Source organism: Limanda limanda, chromosome 2, assembly GCF_963576545.1.
Source record: "Limanda limanda chromosome 2, fLimLim1.1, whole genome shotgun sequence".
NCBI lineage: Eukaryota > Metazoa > Chordata > Actinopteri > Pleuronectiformes > Pleuronectidae > Limanda > Limanda limanda.
This window is the reverse complement of record NC_083637.1, coordinates 17065988-17088345: the sequence shown is the minus strand read 5'-3', so window position 1 is coordinate 17088345 and position 22358 is coordinate 17065988. Positions and strand designations below refer to the sequence as shown.

The window sequence follows — 22358 nt, the reverse complement described above, 5'->3', positions numbered from 1 at the left end:
TAGATAAAGGCCCAACCTACAGTGCATTGTAGTGTCTACGCTAAGAGACTTCATGTCTAACTCTGATGCCCCAGACAGAGAGGCACCAACTTCAACTCTTTTCACCAGTGGCAAGACGTAAGGACACAGTGGGATTTAGGAATGCATACTTTAGGCTTAACTATCCAATAGGATGCAAACACCTACATGCAAAATATAGAGTGACAGAAATTTTTGCCTTTTGTGGATCTACTGTTACAATGGGTGTCGCAAGTAGAGGGAGATATACTGGGATGCTGTGAAAGACATCTTAAGACTCAGGGGTGACATTTGCTCATGTTACTCTGTTACCAGTTTTATATTGTTTCACCTTCTGGTCTCCTTGATGCAGTCTGCATCAAAACCTTCTGCATAAGACATCAGCTGCTGCCTGAGTTCTCCTTTCACCAGCTTTCAGAAAACTTCCAGAACAAAGCTGATCTGTTAAACTGCTTTTCACAAATCCGCTTCCTGTAGGAACTTTATGTAGGCCATCATCACTGTCATCTTCATCATCACCATCATCATCATCATCATCATCATCATCATCATCATCATCATCATCATCATCATCATCATCATCATCATCATCATCATCATCATCATCATCAGCATCATCAGCATCATCAGCATCATCAGCATCTTTGGATGCACTCCTTTGTCCTGTAGCAACAAGACAAAAAATACAACTCATGGGAGTGACTCCATGAAAGCTGCAGCTGCCATCAGTCAGAGCAGATATTAGAGGAGCTGTCTCACATGAGAATATCCTCTCTCTCTCTCTCTCTCTCTCTCTCTCTCTCTCTCTCTCTCTCTCTCTCTCTCTCTCTCTCTCTCTCTCTCAATGTCACATAAACTGTGTGATGGCCTCTGTGTTAAAGGGAGTGGAATTGATTTTACGCAGCAGGCAGCAAGGCGGAGAGCACCCAGAGACATCTGAAGGGGCTTGCTTCTCCCCCTTCTCCTCTCTCCTCTCCTCCAACCCCCCCCCCCAAAAAAATGATTGTAGTTATATAAGTTTTCCCTCCCACTCCCTCCATCCTCTTCAGCCACCCGCGTTGTCATGGCAACCACACCCCTCCCTCTTTGGACGTCACAGCCGGGAGCTGGAGGACGCAGCCGCAGCGTGCAGCCTCCTCTGTCTCCCCTGCCTCTCAGAGAACACCTGTGATTTGCTTTTCCTCCGCGGTCTCACACGCACCAGTGGGAGCTGCAGCGCTGGAAGTGATCTGATGATTGTCTCGACTCGCAGCTGCCTCGCATCACTCCCACCCTCAAACGCACAGAGACTGCACTGATTCAGCAGCGTCCACAGGTAACACGCTTCTCTCTACTGTCGTGCACTATTTTTAAATTAAGGGATGCAACGACTGTGTTTGTTGTGCAAGTTAAAAAATCCTATATTTCAGAGTGTTCATTCCTGTGCCTCGTCCTGTATTTGTGATTGTAAGGAGGCAGCAGGAGGGATTTCTGAGCAGCGAGTGCCAATAATGGGACACTGAGCTGCTGCAGTTTGTCGTGCACGACAATGAACCCAGCAGAAAGGGAGTGTTTGCAATAAGTACAACTCTGCTCATCCAACATCTCTCCTCTCCACCCCCTCTTCCATCATGTCTCTCCTCCCCTGTCTCCTCAACCATCCATTTTCCCTTCTGTCCTCTCCTCCTCCTTCACCCTTCCCTCCTGTCTCTCTTTGCCCCTGGCAGCAGTGATGTCCTGGCTGTTCCTCGACTGGTTCGTCCCCCTCTACCTGCTGGTGTCGGTTCTGGTGCTGGCAGGCTTCGGAGCGTGCCTGTACTTCCTAGAGCCCGGGCTGCAGGATGCCCACAAGTGGAGCAGCAAAACAGTCCGGCATCACCCGCTGGTGGCCAGCGTGAACTGCAGAGATGATGATAGCAATGCCCTCATATGATCAAGAGGGCGAGGCGGCAGGGGCCATCTGGACAGGGGTGCTGCCGGGACACGGGAGGGATGGAGGCCAACACCTTAAGAGATGGAGAAAGAAAACGGGAGAGACAAAGGAGGGAGGAAAAGATTATTTGATATTTCAAACCCTGTCCAATCATTCCAACTTTTCTCTCATGTCTGTAGATTTTTACTGTAGGCATCAGGGGAAGCTGAAGCAGTGGGGGATTTAAAGATTTTTTTGAAATGCACATAGAGGAGACGACCACATGCTGAAAGAGATTGTTTGATTATTGGAGGACATGTTGCCCTTTAGAAATGTTTGTAAATCTCATGCCATCTTATACTCGTGCCAACTTTTACATGCATTTTGTATTTCGACAATCACTTTGCGTATTTCATGGAGTGTACTTATATTGTGCAATTAACCCGTTGAAGTGAGGGACATAAGTGCAATGAGGGTTTTTAAACCCTCTCTGTGGTGATGGCAGCTGCTGAGACGCTTGTGGATTGTTACAGTGCCACCGTGCCAAAATGGTGTTTTAGTGACTTTAATAGAACAATATGTGCAGAATAAACACAAGTGATCTATTCAAGGTGCCAAGATTATCTTAGACTGACCAAGAAAACTAGTATTTGGTAACAGCTCCAAGTGTATATTTTTTGATTTCCATTGTTTTTACTTGACAGCATGGTGAGGAAACTGTCATATCATATGCTTCTTTTGTTCATACAAAAATAAAACAGTTCAAATCTCATTTCTCTGTGTTTAATGTGTCTGTGTAATTATGAAGTTATTATAATACCTGAGATCTGTGGAGTGCATGTGCGCCATGGGTGGAGCGTGACTACATCTATAATACTAAATGCAGTCCTTGTATTTAATATTATCGAATACTTCTATCAATGCTTCTTATACGTTTACATCTAGTACTTTTTTTTTTTTTTTTATATTCTTTTTATTGGTTTTTAACCATTTTATAGAACAAACATTAGAAAAACAGAACAGACAACAAAACAAATAGAACAACAACAAAAATCCCACCCCAAACTAACAATGAGCACTGCAGTATATATCCTTACACACATATATACATATATTTATATACACACATACACATACCCATACATACATATATATATATATATATATATATATATATATATATATATATATATATATATATATATATATATATATATATATATATACACACATACATACATACACACATACATCCGTGTATACACAAACATACATACATACACAATCAGCAGGATGACAGGAGATAGACAAGGGAATAGCGTATATAAAATAAAAAGAATGAAAAAAATAAAATAAAAGAGCAGTTAGGCCTCCCCTTCCAGAAAAAGAATATGAGTTATGGTTTCTGTAAGAATGAATGCACCGGTTCCCAGATCTTCCAAAACTTGACTGATTTGTGATTGAGGTCGTGGGTCAATTTCTCAATGGGGAAAAGAGCAGAAATCTGCGATATCCACATGTCGACTGTAGGGGCCTGAGGGGTTGACCACCTCAGCAAAATAAATTTTTTAGCCAAAAATAAAAGAATTATCAACAAAGAATTAGTGTCCGCATCAAAGAGATTGTCTAGGGTGTGACTGAGGAGACAGAAAGAGGAAGTCAGCAAGAATATTTTACCCGTGACCTCCTGAATTACAGAGTGTACCCCCTTCCAGAAAGTCTGTATACGGTCGCATGACCAAAACAAGTGAATAAATGTACCTTTATGTACTTTACGTTTATAACAAAGGTTAGAGGTGTCAGGGAACATTCTCTGGAGGCGAACAGGTGTGTAATAGGTTCTAAAAAAAAATTTAAAGTTCTGTTCATGTATGGAGATTGAGGTACATTTGGGGAAAACCCCACTACAGATCTTGTCCCAGTCTATAGGGTTAAACGTCACCTCCAGGTCGCGCTCCCATACCGGCTTCAAAGAGTCATAACCTGAAGATTCAAAATAAAAAAGTGAAACATAAATCTTTGATATCAGTTTTTTGGGAGACTTAGCCAGAATTATTGTGTTTTCCAACTCTGACAGTCCCATGCGAACCTTGCATGTCCTCAGAAGGGACCCTATGAAGTGACGAATTTGGAGATACTTATAAAAGTCTTTGTGAGGAATATTAAAATCATTAATCATGATTTGTTCAAATGGTTTAACAGAGTCGGAGTCCAACAGGTCCATAAAGTTAGATAGGCCCTTAGATGCCCACTCCATCAGACCAATACTCCTAATCTGTGCTGGTAAATCTGGATTCAGAGCCAGGGGAGATCGGAGAGAGAGGACAGGAGGAATATTCTGGTATTTCCTCACGTCTCGCCAGACTAGTAGTGTGTTATAAACAATTATGTTATTCTTGAGATGATTTAAATGATCTATATTATTGATGAATGGAAGGGAAGTAAGTTTTCTGGGATAACAAGATTGAGATTCAAGACCCAACCATAAGGAATCTTTCCTATTCAAAAACCACTCTGACATCATTTTAAGTTGTGCTGACCAATAGTATAGTTGTAGAGAAGGCAATGACAAGCCTCCGAGATCCTTTGGCTTAGTAAGAGTAGAGAACTTAACTCTTGGATGTTTATTGTTCCAAATATAGCGAGATACATGAGAATTCAGAGACTTAAAAAATGCAGAGGTCAGATAGCACGGGAGATTTTGAAATAAATAGTTCAATCGAGGAAGAATATTCATTTTTATAGTGTTGATTCTCCCGAGGAAAGAAGTTGGTATGGAGGCCCATTTTGTCAGATCGTTCTTAACCCTTTGAATTAGAGGTGAGTAATTAGTTTCAAACAGATTATTTAAATCAGGGGTGACAAAGATACCTAAATATTTAAAACCCCTCCTGGACACTTGGAAAGGAGATTGTATAGACATATCCTGGGGGATATCAAAGGGTGTAACAACCGACTTCCCCAGGTTGATCTTATAACCCGACAGGGCACTGAATGTGGCTATAGATTTCAAAACTGCCGGAATTGATTTCTCAGGTTTATATATATATATAAAAGGACATCATCTGCAAATAAGGAAATAATGTGGTTTTCCTCACCCACCCCAAGACATCTACATCTAGTACTTTGATGACAATAAACTTTTGAATACAGGAATTTTGCTTGCATTTGAGCATTTCTACATTGTTATATTGCTACTTTTTACTTTTTCCACCTCTGTGATTACACGGCACATTGACACTTCACAGACAGATGTCCGACCCACGGAACAACAGAAGCGACGAGTGGGAGTGAAACAGTGAGGCCTTAGTGTCAAGGAATGGGGAGAATGGCACTTCTGTGCCCACCACTTCCTACTGCTCTGTCCCTCCGTCTCACACTCGTTGACTTATTCACTCACTCAGACTGTCAACAACAGCGACACAAAGTCCAGCTGCAGGTTAGTGTCTTATTTCCTAATTTTTAACTTTGAACAACTCATATTTTCGTCATCGATTTTTGTTATTCAGTTGAATTTATGGTGACAGTGCTCTACCTGTCAATATATTTCAGATTGCAGTGTTTGAAAGTGCACCTTTACCAAAGTACATTTTCAATGTATACTTAACATAATTAGTTCCCTTGAATTTTACTTTTGACTTTGACAGTACATTTATTTCTCAGCTATATCAATTTTGCATGTCATCATTTTATATAAGGGAAACATATTTATATATTTATATATTAATAGCACCATCACAGTAAAAAAATATAATAATGGGGTATTTTAACTGTGTTGGTGCTATTTTAGTAAAACATCTGATTATTTTATCCAGAGACTGAGACAAAAGTTGAGTATTTATCTTGTAGCCTAATTTTCCTTTATTCACCCCTGCAACTGTTCTTTGTTTTCGTCTCCTTTTTATCTAACTTATCTAAAACAGGATGAGTGTTTATGACCGTCTGGCACCTTTGATGCCTCGAGTGTCTTCATCTTCCAGACAAACAGGGGAACATCCATCCACCTGCTTGTCACCTCCTCTCGCGCTCTCTTCCCCTGTTATTAAAAAGAAAATGATTCAGATCCCGTCATTTGATGAGAAGGGACTCATCTCTGAAAAACACGACACAAAACAGAAAAGCACTGACAGGTAAGATAAGTTGCAGCTCATATCCCAGCTCTCTTTATTCTTATGTAACAGTGTAAATATTCTACTGAATTCATTTTGTAGTTCACACATCTTCCCCTTCATGTGGTTCCAGATTATTTGTTCCAATTTGTTCCTCTGAGACATCCAGTCAGCCCTCTTGGATTAAATCATGTCAGAGAATCCACGGAGAAAGAGCTTCAACGCTTCCAAGAGCCAAAACCAAAACATGCAGCCCTCCAACTTTTGCTAAAAAGCCCAGTTTCTCCATTTGTCCTGCTCCGAATCCAAATTCCTCTCCCACTGCTTCCTCCCTGAAGCCAAAGCCAAGTGATTCGCTCCATCTCCCCGCCTCACAGTGGAGTGATCTTTCTCCGTTACTGCACCAGCCTCAGCTGCAGCCAAGTGTGTCTCCGACCCTGACTGTCCCAGCACCCCGACTGAGTCCTTCTCCAACGTCCCTGTGCCGAGGGGAGAGTGGGAAGCAGCCCTCTCCTGTTGCAGCAGAAAGACGTGCTAGATCTATTAACATCTCGAATACAGAGGTTGAGCCAAAAGAAAGTTTCTCAAATGAGGCAAAGCATAAGATTCTTGACCAAGAGGTTTTACTAGATTTCACGAGAAGATCTCCCATGACGAGCAGAGGGTCTCAGCATCACACTCACTCTGAGCCCCAGCAACAAGCAGCCATGTCTCTGGATTCCTTCTCACTGCAAAGCAAAAAGGAAAAAGAAAACCCTTCAAAGGATAAACCAAAGCCTCCACCAAGGAATTCAGACTTTTCTTCAATCCCTAAACCAAAGTCAAACATCAGACAGCAGCAGGAGTTTCTGCCAAGTGGAGTGACAGGTACACAAACATTTCTTTCATCAGAGTCAGAGGGGATTAGGTCTAATGTTGTTCACAGAGAGTCTCAGACAGTGTTTGATGGACTGGCAACTCAAAGCAAATGTACAGACTACCCTCCGAATAGATATCACACTCAGACTGCAGCTTTAGCTTCAAATAATAAATCATGTGAACAAATGTACTCTGAGAGAAATACAGCTTTACAGCTGACTCACAACATTTCATTTCGCACAGCGCCTCCCGAGAGTCAGTCAACTGTTTCACCCAATATCCAGAGGAGGAGGAGACGATTTGATTTGAGCGATGAAACAAAAGTGGATTCAACATTTCTATCAGGCTCCAATCTCAGGAGACCCGGGGAAGACAATAACACAAGGAGAGTTACAGGAAGCTCTTCGCCCACACAAACGGGAGGATCGCATCATGTCACGTCCCAGCAGAGACACAGAATCTGGTCCAAGGCCCCAAGTCAGGCCGCCATGATGGATGCACAGAGCGCAGTAAGCCAGTCTGAGTGTTTCTCAAAGGATTACAGCTGCCGGTCAAGAGACATCGACCAGAGAGCGAAGGCTTCTCAGCGTGTAAACACTCGACTGAAGACATGTCTGGTGGTGCCTCAGACTCAGGAGGCCTCCCGACCTTCGCATGCCCCTGCTGAGAGCGCCACATCAAAAAAACATCCGTCAGATCACGAGGAACCCACTGGACAGAATAAAAACCACAAAGAGGTGAACCTCAGTGACATGTGGCTGAATCAAACAGATATGTTGGCCCCACCTGACCACCATAGCATGCTCTCAAAGCTACTAGAACACCCGTCAGAGAAATGTGTTGTGAGCTGGCCCCCCTCTGCGGCTCGCTGCCCATTCAACTCAACCAGCTCTGGCAGCGGTTCAAAGGGGGTCTCTGACCTGCAGTGGCAGCCGCAGAGCAGAGTTTACCAGGGACCGGAGGGGACGACCCCAGCAGCAGCAAACCAAGTGGATTACTCTCCTGCAAACAGAGCTTTTATCATGGAGGAAGCAGAGGACCCTTATTACGTCACTATGTATTACCCAGGCTCAGTGTATGTGGGTGAGTACACACATATCCAAAGCACTTTCACTCAGCAAAGTCAACAAACCCATCAGAGTATACACATGACAGGGACTCTTTCATCTCTTGGGCTCTTAATCTGTTTCGAGTAGGAGTTCAATTATTTTCTAAGATCTAAGAGGGGGGCAGGAATTCAGATGAGGGGGTGGCCAAAGAGGAGAGCAGAGGGATTTAAGACGCCACTGCTTATCAGCAGGGGAACAGACGTGCTGTAGCGAGATGTGACGCCATTGGTTAGAAGACTCTATCAAAGTGAGCATAGCACAGAGCGGACATGCCAAAACAGCTCGCCGTGCAAACAAGCAGACGCAACAGAAACATGCAGAGAGGGAAGCAAAAGACTGGCTACAGGAGAGCAAATCAGAGATAAGTGTGAGTACTGTCACACAGACCCTACAACACCATGAGGAATCATTCTATCACAGCTCCACTGCAAATACTGTGTAATGTCTCCGTCTTAAGTCCTGCAGTAATGTCACAGGACAGAGATTAAAAACTCTCCTAAGTATTAATACGGTGTCTTCATCTCCCTAATGAGAATCTTTTTATCCTTTTATGAGGTCATTCAGGATATAATGGCTCAGTGGTTTCCAGACTTAATGGTTTGTGGACAGTTTAAGTGAAGCTGAAGCTAATGACAATCTGTGAAAGGGTCACAGTTTTAGTCAGTGGATACATTTCACTTGCTTATCATGGAGATTAGTCTGGTAAAACGTAATCTTAGTGGCTGTTCAATTTAAACAATTTTAGAAAATGTAAAAAATAGGAGGGAACCATTGCTGTGTTGTTTTTATGTTATTACACATGAATATATCTAACTGCATTTACTAAAGCACTATTCTTTGGTACAATTTTGACTTTTTTAAACAGTTATAGTTACCTTTCATAAAACTTTACATAAAATGTTGTTCGTTTTTAAATATTACACCAGTGGTGTCAAACCATTTTGGTTTGTGAGATGTTAGTATTTCCTCTAAACATTTCAGATTATTCAAAAAGGTTAAAGTCTCAAATATTTCACAATCAGTGAAAGGTCAGAAAGAAAAAAGTGAATTTGTGCAGCAGAACTTAGTTTTTCTTCTTTTCTTCCACACAAAGAATCTGAAGACGCTTTAGGTCCTGAGAAGGAAACACTTTCCTCATAATATACAAACTAACTAAAGCTAATTCCACCTCAAACAGCTGCAACAATAAAATGCAACACAAGCAATGAGGCATTATCAACGACATAATAATGATGGACTAAAATATGTGAATAAATAAAATGAGATTTACTTGTCGTGAAGGAAATGTATCTTAACCACACAGTATCTGCTGTTAATATTTATACTGGCTGTCCCTTGACACACATAGCCCACATACTGTTATTAGATTGCACACTGCCCACCAACAGGTAATGTATATAATATTATTGTAGGAGTGGGAGGCCTAACCCTCTGTAGTACAAATGTACAGGGAGGAGCAGAGTTACTAAGACGTACATCAGGGTAAGACAAAGAGTTTTCTTCACTTTTAATACTCTAAGATCATTTAGCTGATAATACTTTTAAATACAGGACTTTAACATGTGTTGGAGCCGGGATCAAACCACAGAACTTCTGGTAAGTGGACGACCTGTGCTAATCCCTGAGCCACAAAAAAAATCCACACCCATATATAACAAAAGCATATAGTAAATACATATTCTTCGGTGCATGCTAAATATGTCAAAGAGAAAATTTGTATAACATAATAACACATAGAGGGAAGAATTTATTCTATAAATACCGATGAATAACAGAAGTTTTAAGGTGTTGATTTAAGCATGAAGCAGAATCATTAGTGTCTGTGTGCTTCAGTAAAAGATTCACATCTTCTGCTCTAACATGAAAACTTTGAACAACGTCTCCAGATCAGACTGGTCGTTTTTCACCTAATCTAAAAGATCCTCTGTAAGTAGTCCTGTGTGGCTGTTTTTAGAAAAGGTCCCTTTGAGGAACAGTTTCACTGCGCATGCGCGCTGCATCTCCCCACTCCCTCTCCTCTTGTCGCCGTGGTAACGGAGGAGGGGGGCTTACGGGAGGAGAGGGACCGGAGCAGACTCATGACCGCAGCTCCTCCGGTGTTCTCCCGTTACACGTCGTTCTTCGCGGGAGTCGCAGCAGCATCAGGTCGGTCGGTGAAGCAGCGGAAGCAGCTCGTCCTCACCTGCAGCTCATTGCGACCGTCGGTGGACCGGGGGTCGGTGAGTGTGACGTCTTTCCGTGCCGAGCCCACCGCCGCAGCTAGCAGCTAACGTGGGGCTGCTGCTGCTGCTAGCGGCTGGTACACAGCATGGCTGCACTGAGACAATGGGGTCGACAGGCTGGGATGGAGACACCCCGGTGTGTTCTATCAAAACACACACAAGCTGCTGAGGAGCGTGTGTTATGAGGGAAACAGGTTCAGCAGAGAACCAGCAGCTGGAGTCTGTCTCTGCAGCGCGAAATGAACGATGCTCTGATTCTGTCCATGTGTGAATGTGCATGTGAAGCAGGGAGGGATTAGAAAGTGTAAAATGAGGTGAGGTCAGACAGATGTAAATGTGCTCAGTATGGCTGCAGCTAATGTTTGTATTCTCATGATCAACAAACCTGGCATTCATTTTCTCCATAGATCATTGAGTAGGTCTATAAAACTGAAAATCCCCATCACAATATCCCTGAGCAGCTTAAATGTCTTGTTTGGTCCAGTTAACTGTCCAAACCTTCAGTCTGTGGTCCAAACCCTAAAATATACAGTTTGATTTATACGACTGAATGCAACACAGAGATTTATCACCTCGGAGTCATCCAGATATTAACGTTTTTAACTTAAAATGTGAGGTAAACAAGGCCTCACCGAGACTGTTACATAGCAGAGCACAGTCTGTACCTTCACCAAGGCCCAGAGATACTAGTTCACCACATCAGTCCTCTAGATGTGACTGATTCTCTCCTTCAAGATCCATGAAGTATTCCTTGGGAGATTGGGTGAAAATGCATCTCACAATGTTAAAGAAAGGGATAAAAAATATTCCTGAATCTGCCAATTTGTGCAGATCTGCGACTAAATGGAATGGGCTCTCTCTCGGCCCATGTCCCGTCCCTCCACCAATTTATATGGAAATCCATTCCGTAGTTTTTGTGTAACCCTGCTGACAAACAAATGGACAGGGGCAAAGGCATATCCTCATTGGTGGAGGTTATTATCAAAACAATGGCTCGTGGACTAACCAGAAATAAATGTTGCAGCTCTGTCGAGAATAATAGTTGCTCTTTGTAACACACTTTTCTTTTAAACAAATGTTTTTTGTGGTAATTTTGCATCTATTTGTGGTTGTATTGTGTCCCTTTGTAGACGTATTGTGTCTCTTTGTGGTTGTACCATGTCTCTTTGTGGCTGTTTTGTTTCTCCTTGTTTTGTGGCTGTTGTTGTTTTGAGTCTCTTTTGGTTGTGTCTTTGTGGGTGTATCTTGTATATGTATATACGTATATGTATCTTGCCTCTTTGCGATTTTTTCTCCTTGTTGTTTTGTGTCTTGTTGTGTTTTGAGTCTTGTTGTGTTTTGAGTCTCCTTTGGTTGCATTGTGTCTCTTTGTGTTCGTACCATGTCTGTTTATGGTTGTATTCTGTCTCTCTGTGGTTCCTTTGAGTCTCTGTGGTCGTATTCTGTCTCTCTGTGGTTCCTTTGAGTCTCGGTGGTCGTATTCTGTCTCTTTGTGGTTGCTTAGAGTCTTTTTCAGTTGTATAGTGTCTGTCTGTTGTGCATCTTACTGTGACTGTTGATGTGACTTTCCAACAAGACGTTGTTCCCAGTCCCTTCATACGGGGGCGGTGCACTGAGCGCAGCTGAAGGTCTGCTGTAGTGAATCAAAGTGACAGCCATTTCTTCAGTGACCTAAATGATCTGTGTCTGTGACTGTGGCTGGGCTGCAGTGACTTGGAGCACGGCAGCAGGCTGCTCTCTGTGTAGAGCCTGGAGGGCCGAGGCTCCACAACCTGCTTCATCCTCACGTCTGTTCCTGTTACCATCTGTCTGCACCGCTTGCTTCCCTTGAGGAGCTGATTTAGAAAAACTGCTGTGGTGTCAGAAGGAGTGTCAGAATCTTCTCAGAGCAGTTGACTTCGTATGAGAACAGAAACAGTTGCTGAAAATGTATCTGCTGATTAAATGTTGCAGCTCTACTCATCACATTCGGAAGAGGATACACGCAGAGATGCACTAAACTGAATTTTTTCTTCCAAGATTTATACTTAAACTCCAGGTATCTGCCAATACTGAGCAGCATGAGCTGACCTACATTGGATTTTAGAGGCCGATACTGAGACTGATTTGTCAATGAAACAACTTCAAGTATTTTCATAGAGGTTTTTTAAACTGTGACTAAGATGTAGTCTTATCACACAATTGCAGTCAAAATTGTTATTGGTCTTTGTAAGACAAATTATTTAATGCCGAAAGTTAATAATTATCTCTATATAATTTTCAGCAATAGCAATATAATGAAAAGATTTTGTATATAATCCTTATGCACTGTGCAAGCACGGTGAGGAGATATAATTGATCTACTTCAGATGTGTTAAATGTTTTTTTGTTTATAAAGTGTTTGTCATTCTGTGCCAATAAAGAAGAGTTTAAAACTACAACCTTTACTTATAAGCAAATATTAGTCTTTAAACCTAAAAGAAAGGTATTGGTTGATACTTAAAAGAAGTATGGGATTAGATTAACAAAATGAGGATCTTCACCAATTTCTTTTCCATTTATATTTATACAAAAGCTCAACAGTATCTATTTTTAGAAACAAGGAATATACATGAAAAAACATGTATTATTGTAATTATAAGCAAACTGCAACAACCCACTTCACGAATGTAGAGCGTAAAATGAGGAGAGGCTTCAGCCGCTCTTCTGACCTACTTCCACTAATGAAGCCTATTATCGTCTTCTCTGTTTTCTCCATAGACATGTCAGACATAGTTCCTCCAGAAGTGAGACCTAAACCCGCCGTCCCTGCCAAGCCCCCAAACGTGGGGGCTCCTTCCCCCTCCAGCCCCTTCCCACCCCAAGGGCTGGGCATCGGAGGAGGCGTCCCTGCTACCCTTCCAAGTGGTATTCCAGTTCCCATCGGGAGTCATGGCCCCGTAGCCAGTCATGTTATTGGTCATGGCGTGGGCCACGGTGCGGCCAACAGTGGGGGTCACGCTGCAGCGCACAGCGGAGGTCATGGCCACACTGGCTCCCACAGCTCCGGTGGGGGGTCCACACTGCTGGGATACATCGGTATCGACACCATCATTGAGCAGATGAGGAAGAAAACCATGAAGACAGGATTTGACTTCAACATCATGATGGTTGGTAAGTCACAGTGGGAATCGTCTCTGGATCTTGTTCTTGGTGGAAAGAAAAGAAAGAAAAATAAGTTCTTTGTTTACACCTGCACAGTTTCAGCATCTCATTTTCCCTCACACGTTGGGCCCTCACTCTCTTCTCAGGTAACAGCGGTCTGGGAAAGTCGACTCTTGTCAACACCTTATTCAAGTCCCAGGTGAGCAGGAGGAGCGCAGGATGGTCCCGGGATGACAAGATCCCCAAAACTGTGGAGATCAAGTCAGTGTCTCATGGTGAGTAAAGGGAGAGAGAGAGAGAGAGAGAGAGAGAGAGAGAGAGAGAGAGAGAGAGAGAGAGAGAGAGAGAGAGAGAGAGAGAGAGAGAGAGAGAGAGAGAGAGAGAGAGAGAGAGAGAGAGAGAGAGAGAGAGAGAGATGTTTGTCTTGTCAAATTGGTAAAACATGTCATAGAATCTGTTTATATGTGCTGAGATTTGCAAAAGCATATAGGAATCTGTAATGAGGTTTGCAAGTGTATAGGCTAAGTGAAATTATACCAAGGGGCATCTTCTATCTGGTAGGGGGGGTCCTTGGTTGAGTTAAAACAGAGAACCTCGACATAAAGACATGGCTGTCGACATCATCACCTACCCCATCATGACTAATGATAGAATTTACTCAGCTGTCAGTACAGATTGTTCTTGGACCTACCGGTTATATTCCTGACAGCTTTGACTTGATGTAAATGAATCAGTCCTGGGAGTAACACAGAACACATTGTGTGTGTTCACACATACAGTACATGGGTGCATCAGAAAGTCTTTTAATGACCTTTATTTAATTTACATTTTGAAATAGTCTCTTCTGGCTCCGATTTTCTTTACCTACTTTCTCAGAGTAGAGACTTTAACCCAGCAAATCGATGTTTGTCTATTTGTTACATTTCCATAATAGGACATTTCAAATGAAGAACAGATTTAGTAGTTGGTAAAAGGAAGCGTGCCTTATCTCCATTATGCAAATAGAGGCTAGATTCACAAAGAAATGAGAGATTGGTTTGTAGATTTAAGCTTTGTTAGTTTGTCTTGTCTAATACAAGTTAAACATTTCATAATGGGGAAGATTTAAGGCCTTATGTGTTGACAGTTTATTGAGAATGGTGTGAGGAATCACGATTGTTGAACACACGACACACAAAAATTCTTCCATGACACACGAGCTTCCTGCTGGAATAAACAGAGCGGAGCAGCAACACTCAGAGTCCAGAGTTCTTAACCAGCCGCCATTGTTTAGTAATCCATTTTAAAGCCATTGTGTATCACATTTAGTAAAAGTCTGACAGTGGCCCCCCTCCCCCTATGCGACACTTTGGCAGAGAGCTTTGTACGACTTTTAAGAAATCAGCTGGTGACTGTTCACTGCGTCACACAGTGTTGTGCTTATCATGACATCTGGGACTGCTAATGTGGCAGATCTGGCATTCCAGTCGAGAGAGATTTAACAAATTTAACGATAAGGGGGCGGGACTGTGCATCTAGAAAAGAACCCCCCTCGGTGGATGTATGCACTCTACTGAGAGACATTCTGCTGATTTGATCTGCATTTGTTTGTTTGTTTGATCTTTGTTTTGAGGACCGATATTTATGACTGTGTGAAATTTGGTGTGGCTCCAAAATATGGTTTCATAAGGGGACCGTTGGGCCTTGGCAGATTGTGCAGTGCTCCAAGTGCCTTTCTAGTTTTTCACTGTGTGGAAATGTCCAATGTCAAATACACATTAAATACAGATGAGTTTTCTTTTTGTTACAGTCATTGAGGAGGGTGGTGTGAAGATGAAGCTGACTCTCGTTGACACTCCAGGCTTTGGGGACCAAATCAACAACGACAACTGGTGGGTTTTCAAACTCCTGGATCAATAAAACCTCAGAAATATCATCATTATTAATTTATTACATAACTACTTTTCTGTTTGCATGTGTCAAAACTGTTTTTTTAGTTCAATTTCCCCCAAACGACTTTCTCAACTAACCTCTATCTCCCACGCTCACTTGTTTCTCCTGTATCTGAAGCTGGGAGCCCATTTCCAAGTACATCAATGAGCAGTATGAGAAGTTCCTGAAGGAGGAAGTGAACATCACCAGGAAAAAACGCATCCCTGACTTCAGGGTGCATTGCTGTCTCTACTTCATCTCCCCAACTGGACACTCGTGAGTCGAATAATCCTAATGTCAGAGCTAGAGATGAGGAGACTAGAGATTCCACACATGCACACACACACATTTATTTTAATGCCCAAAAGCCTGATGTCACGTCTTTGTATTACAGACAACACACACCTCTATTTCTCCTCTGAACACTTTACAATTAGATGCGGCTGACAACTTCTAAATTGCTTTTTAATGGATAAACGGATACAGTCTGTTGTGAGTTACGGCTGCTGTATCTGATCCCTCTTAGCCAGGGGTAATCGAGACAGACAGGATGTTTTGTGTGCAGTCAAACAAGAACTGCGACATAACCTTTCTGCAGTTATAAGCCCCACTCTTCCAAAGCATCCACGCTGTAAATCTTTTGTAATTGCTACTAGAACAGGGAAAGGTATGAGACATGTCAAATAAAATGAGCCTCCGTCAGCTCTTTGTTACCCTTTGTGCAAACTCTAGAGGAGAATCGGGGGGTTCATAAATCTACCTGCTAACTCACTTCCCTGTCTCCTCTGTCATCTCTCTCTTAGTCTTCGGCAGCTAGACCTGGAGTTCATGAAGCGCTTGAGTCACTCGGTCAACATTATCCCCGTCATTGCCAAAGCAGACACGATGACCATTGAGGAGCGACAGGAATTCAAACAGCGGGTGAGTTCCATCGAAGATTGTCCCACTAAAGCAAGATGGTAATAAATCAGCTCATTGCAGGGAAACTAGATTCAGTGTAAACATCATCTGATGTGTAAACGAGAAAAGTCAGGAGAGAAATACCAGAAACTGTCTCCATTACTTTGTTTGACCAGAAAACTGTCACGGTTTTCTTGGTCTTAGTCTTTACAGCTTCTTTAATCAATGTATGAAGCAAAAATGTACAGTGTATTAACAATAGCTCTAAGGCCAATATACAATATGAAATGAGGAGCTACAGAGAATAACCACCTATTGCTACAGTTCCCGTCAGCTGTACAGAGTTTCTAATAACTCCTGGTTCTAATTCTACTGCTCAAGACTAAAACCAATTTCAGATAAGAGTGAAGATTTCAGTTAGCTAGAAAAATGAATCCAATTAAATGTTAATGTTACTCTGCATCCACTGGATGTGTAAATAAGCCTCAGTTTGTTCATCATATTGACTTGGTGATTCTATGTCAATGCTGTGTTTTCACTGCCCTCAAGTGGCCAGCAATATAATTGAATGCAAGTTAATAAACATTTTAAATGATCTTTATAATAAATGTTGGTTTTGTATATGTAAAAAATATCAACAGATATCAACTTATGGATTAATTAATTCAGAGTTATCTGTATCAAAACGGATTTGTACAGGTGTCAGATGAAGATAATAATAATAATAATAATAATAATAATTACTTTTTTTATTGAGCCCCTTCTAGAACATGAATCTGTCTCAAAGAATGGAAACTTAAAATAACAAGTGAACAAAATATCAAAGACAACCAACTAATACAACATTTGAAAGCGAAAACAAATAGGGATAAAGAACATAAAACCGTTGAAAGTATAGGACTGAAGGATGAAGATTTTTTTGCGTTGTGTCTTTCTCTAGGTAAGAAAGGAGTTGGAGATGAGTGGGATTGAGTTTTACCCCCAGAAAGAGTTTGATGAGGACATGGAGGACAAGAGCGACAATGACAAGATCAGAGTAAGTGGTTCTGTTGGTTCTTCTTCTCTCTCTCAGCCTCATGCCCTGCTTCCTGTGAACATAATGTCAGGGCTCTGGGAAATGTTGTGCGTATGTTTCATTTCATGAACCTTGTGCGACTCTCTTCAGCCCAATGAACAGTGTTGAACGTTTGTCCACAGGAGGCGATGCCCTTTGCTGTGGTCGGCAGTGACAGAGAATATCAAGTGAATGGCAAACGGGTTCTGGGGAGGAAGACAGCATGGGGAATCGTGGAAGGTGGGTGACGTGGAAGAAGTCCCATACAGTCATGATATTGTTTATCTGAGGTCAAACACATGAAATAAGATATGACATTTGAATTCCCCCTCTTTTTTGTTGTTGTTGCAGTTGAAAATCCCAATCATTGTGAGTTTGCTCAGATGAGAGATTTCCTGATCAGGTAAGAAAAAGTATTGAAATCTCAAATTAAATCGATAAACTGGAAGAAAAGAACAAATAAGAAGCTATGACATCTGATTAGGATTTGACTGATACATTGATCTTATTTCCTCTTCCTAAATGTCAATGATTCCTAAGATGACCACGTCATTTATAGTTATAAATAAATTAAAAAATAACATGTATAGTTGTTAACTTGTGAGAGGGTCTGAATAATACATTTTACCTTTTTACAAATCCCCTTGGTTCATATTGCTTTCTAAATCCAGGTCTTCTTTTGGAGTTGAATTTCAGCACTGTAATAAACTATAAACTTTATTTAAAAAACACATTAACACAGATGCCTCTCTGGTCCAAATAGATAAAGACTAGTAACATGCTCCTTCTGTGTTTATGTATTTCTTTCTCTCAGGTCCCACCTCCAGGATCTGAAGGAGGTCACCCATAACATCCACTATGAAACTTACCGCGCCAAGAGACTGAACGAGAACGGAGGTCTACACCCCATCACCTCTAACGGCACCCAAGAAAGCAACCTGTAGTCGGTCAGGGGAAGAGTTCAGGCAGAGTGAAAATTAATTTGTGCAATGAAGCTGATAGATGAAGCCACAGAATAATATCATCACATAGATTAGTGTCACATAATTAGTTTTTTCTCCAAACTTCCAAACCATCAATTTAATCCTGAAACATATCAAAACCCTTCAGTTCGATTTTCAGAGTCATTCCCCCAGAGTATTTGGATGAAATGTGATTCCCACTCAGAGATTTAGTGCCATTATACAGAGGAACATTTTATCTACTGCCAAAGTATTTTCACTCATCATTGTCTGGGTAACATGAGCTTAGAAAGTGCCACGTTATTGTGTGTATAAGAGGCTTATTTTTATGTTTTTGTGTTGTGTAGCAACTGATGTTTAAATTCAGACACATGATCTGCTTTGCTCTCAATATAAAAATCATAATTCCTGTGGAGCCAGTTGACTCTATACTTAGGTGTTTTTTTAATCCTCATTTAGCCACTGCTCATTTGAAAGAACCCTGCGGCTCTGTTGTCAGGACGACTTAACAAACATTGCAAGCTCAGCTCCTTCTGTACTCAGATGAGTTTTCTCTAATCAATGTTCCCTCGTGCTGTTGGATTTTATCATTTTGAAATAGTTTGTGCAGACCTGCGAAATATGACGTAAGACAGCTGGAACGAGGCAGCAGGGTGTGTGACTGAGCTCACCCCAGATTCTGTGACTCCACGATTCACCACAATAGAGCAAAACGTGAAGAGTTTGGGACAGAGGAGTCGTCCAATGCATTCGTGCTGTGTTCACCTGCATTAGTTGACGAGTTGTTTTAACATTGATGATTGAGAATAATTATACAACGAATCAGTTGTTTTATTATTATTAAATTTTAACTTTTTACACAGAGTAGAATGAGCTATTTTGCCACTTAAATTAACTACATGCACCCAGTTTTGATGTTGATTTAAAAGCTTCCAGTGCTTTTAAAATTATTTTACTCATAGGAATAAATAGAAGCATGGCTAATACAAATCTAATTTCACAAAAAAACTCATCCAACAAGAATTGTCATATATAGTGAAAATGAATGAAAAATTGTTGCTCAAGTTTATTTTAGTTTGCTGATAAGTGCCATGCAAAGTTTTACTGAACACAGCAGAGTTCTGAGCCAGACACAAGGACAATGTTGTGCATGGTTTGGTGTTGAGGCCAGTTTAAACTTCCTCTTGTTCACCACTTGGTGGCAGCACTCAACCGCATAAAGCAGTGACTGAACAGAACAACAAACAGGTTTTCAAATCCAGCTTTGATTCACGCTGATTCTACTACTTCTTTTCTGTGCATTTTTTCATATATGAAACCTAATTTCATTTCCAAGTGATATTTACAGAGTTTTGGTCCTTGGCTGCTGTCGGTAAAAACTACTATATCTCTCCAGATCCTTGTTTACATCAAGCTTTAAGCTTTAACCCAATGGTATGCACTCACACTGCAGGTAATAAACATGTTTACCAAATTTTCACACAACATTGACACTTTTCTGCCACTTGCAGTCTGCAGTACAGCGCAAAGGTGCCAAAACTATTCGTTATTTAATCTTTTCAATACCTATCAACGTTTTTGTTTGAAGTTGAATCTTGATTTTATACAATCATACACGTTTGTGCGATTTTGACATGAAGTGTTGTGTCTGCAACAAAAACATTGTAGTCGTGGTTTTAGTGCAGTCAGGTTTTCAAGCAGAAATTTGAAAGTGTTTATGTGTGCATGCGTGTATCCATGTTGCCTGTTTGCCTATACAGCCAATGTGTTCACATATCACTGCAACTTATCTACTATTTCTGAGTGTGTGACGTGTAAATTAAATTGTTACATCATAAGTTTGAGCGCTGCTGTCTTGACTCGTGTAACTACACCGACGGCTCACCAGCCACATATCACCCATCCCTTTGAATTAGTGGAACCTCACGGATGCACATTTGTTTAATAACCACTTTTGTCAAAGTTGCTGTGACACATTTAGAGATAACTTCAGGTGTCACAATGAGTTATTTATACATTAATGTTTTATTGTAATTTATTCTTTATTTAATAAAAACACATTTCCATGTTTCTTATGTTACCGTCTCAAAAATGATAAATTTACATTCAGTACAATACAAATATTCACATCTTACCATTAAAACGCTTAAATAAATATTTGTGATATTTCTCTGCAGTTATGATAAATATTCATCTCACTTTGTCATAAATAATCAGAATTATATACTTTTTTAAAAACATTTTTGTGTTTGTATGCGAAGAAGTAACTTTCTCTGTAGTGTCAAGGGAAATTACTCCTCTCCTGTTTGTGGGAGCTTGCCCACCACCTGCAAGGCCAGTTGTGGTAGTCAAGAAAATTACTTCTGAGATGCACCAAACTGCTTTAATGTGTAATGAGTTCTTAATGAAGACACATATCAGCAGGTTCTTGTGGGCAAGCAGCTCACAGCTGTCTGGATGCAGAAATATCCTATAAAATGTCATATATCCAAATAAAGATTCTTGTTGATTTTAATTGGATGCACTCCACTGGCTTGTTGTGGCGTGATAACATGATAATCCATGTATTTTTAACAAAGAGGGTGAATGTTCTTTGACCTCATCACTGCTTTCTAATGAGGTAGAATTGACATTGGGGGAAGGATTTTTGGAAAGATCTTCAAGTGAGTTTTATAATCCGTTATAGGGGATTTTTTTATTTGACAATGGTATAGCGGCACAAACAGGTCTGTCTGTGTGTGTGTGTGTGTGTGTGTGTGTGTGTGTGGACAAAATAACTCAATATATTGATGGAATTTCCCCAAACTTGATAGGAAAATTACTTGGGTATCTCTCGATTAACTTTTGAACCTGAACAGTCAAGTTGAATTACCCCCCCCCCCCTAAACCCCCCCCCCCCCACATATATATATATCGGGTTTTTTTCACATGATGTCATATGATGAGTGATGTAATTAGAAAGTAAAAAATAAGTAATGAAAACATGCATGTCTATATAACTATAGACATGGACCGAAAAAGCATTTATGGATCGACAAATAATTAATGATCATATTGTAAATATGATTTCATCAGGATGCCACAACTTTACAAACAATAACATTAAAGACACAATCTACAGCTTATTTAGATTTACCAATCATCCTTCATCATATGGTATAAATTGTGTAATTATGAAATGGAATGTTTAAGTAAGCATTGCCTTGTTGGTGTGACGTGTGTACAGAGGCTATGTGTAACCTTTCTCTGATGCTTGTCATTACTTTTGTGCTATTATAGTTTCTTTTGTGGTGTTCCACAGGGTTCCATCTTTGGACCGATACATCTTTTCCCATATACATTTAAAGTTTAAAGGGATAGTTTGGCTGCAATACTCTTTACCCCTGAAACTCCAAAAGTGTTTTGTGGACTCAAACACCCACCCTCCATCAGTGGGGAGTAGATAATGAGTGCATTTAAATTTTCAGGGAACTATCCCTTTCAGATAAAAGGGATGTGTTGCACACATCATTATGCATTTTTGTTTTAGTTTTATATCAGCATAGTAGGCTACCTACTGTATATTTTTCATTTCTGTCCTCACTGTATTGGAGTCAGAGCAGCATTTTCAGTTGAACAAGAGATGGTTCCCTTTAAGTGAACCAGCTAATGTGGTCTCGAGGTTCACCAGGATCAGGAGTGAGTACCACTTGTTGGGATTTTTAATCTATGTTTGTCTGTGTGTGTCTGTGAAGATGGCAATAGAACTGAACTCTAAACAAATGCAGGAAGATGGAGGCAGGAGCAGTTTGGGCCAGATCTATGGCCTTCACACAATGACTTATAATAACCGTTGCTGCTTGTTTTAATCTTGAGATAGTTAAAGTGTGTGTGTGTGCGTCACATCGCTGTACAATCTCACACCTGTCTTGATAAATGGTCTGATAAGAGCTGCTGCCTGTTGTGGAGACTGTGAATCTGTGGCATACGATACACTGTACTTTAACTTGTTCTCATACCTAACTTTTCTGTATTAAAGCATAACTCCCTTAGCTGTAGTCAACATCACACAGAATTCTAGCAGCTTTCCCAGGTGAAGATAGAAAGGCGTTGTTTTGTTTGGAGGATGCGAATGTTTTCACAAACAGAACATACAGCCAATAGAGCAGGAACACAATATTCTTTACTCCAATGAACAACACCGACCCACAAGGCATCAGCT

At 41.0% G+C, this 22358-nt stretch overlaps 1 protein-coding gene across 1 annotated transcript; it reads left to right on the top strand.

The window, feature by feature from the left end:
* Nucleotides 1–8237: 8237 nt before the first annotated feature.
* On the top strand, nucleotides 8238–19995 carry septin3 (septin 3). The gene is made up of 10 exons (XM_061086739.1): nucleotides 8238–8352; nucleotides 12947–13339; nucleotides 13477–13605; nucleotides 15120–15201; nucleotides 15380–15517; nucleotides 16045–16162; nucleotides 17082–17177; nucleotides 17339–17435; nucleotides 17547–17598; nucleotides 18010–19995. Exons 2-10 carry the CDS (start codon nucleotides 12949–12951, stop codon nucleotides 18137–18139), a joined length of 1233 nt encoding a protein of 410 aa, XP_060942722.1. The 5' UTR covers nucleotides 8238–8352; nucleotides 12947–12948; the 3' UTR covers nucleotides 18140–19995.
* Nucleotides 19996–22358: the final 2363 nt, after the last annotated feature.

Bases quoted from the DNA above. Each gene is read 5' to 3' on its own strand.
- septin3 (XM_061086739.1), top strand. From the start codon at position 12,949: ATGTCAGACATAGTTCCTCCAGAAGTGAGACCTAAACCCGCCGTCCCT. The intron at 13,606-15,119 runs GTGAGTAAAGGG...TTTTTGTTACAG, and splicing joins GATCAAGTCAGTGTCTCATG to TCATTGAGGAGGGTGGTGTG. The intron at 17,436-17,546 runs GTGGGTGACGTG...TTGTTGTTGCAG, and splicing joins AGCATGGGGAATCGTGGAAG to TTGAAAATCCCAATCATTGT.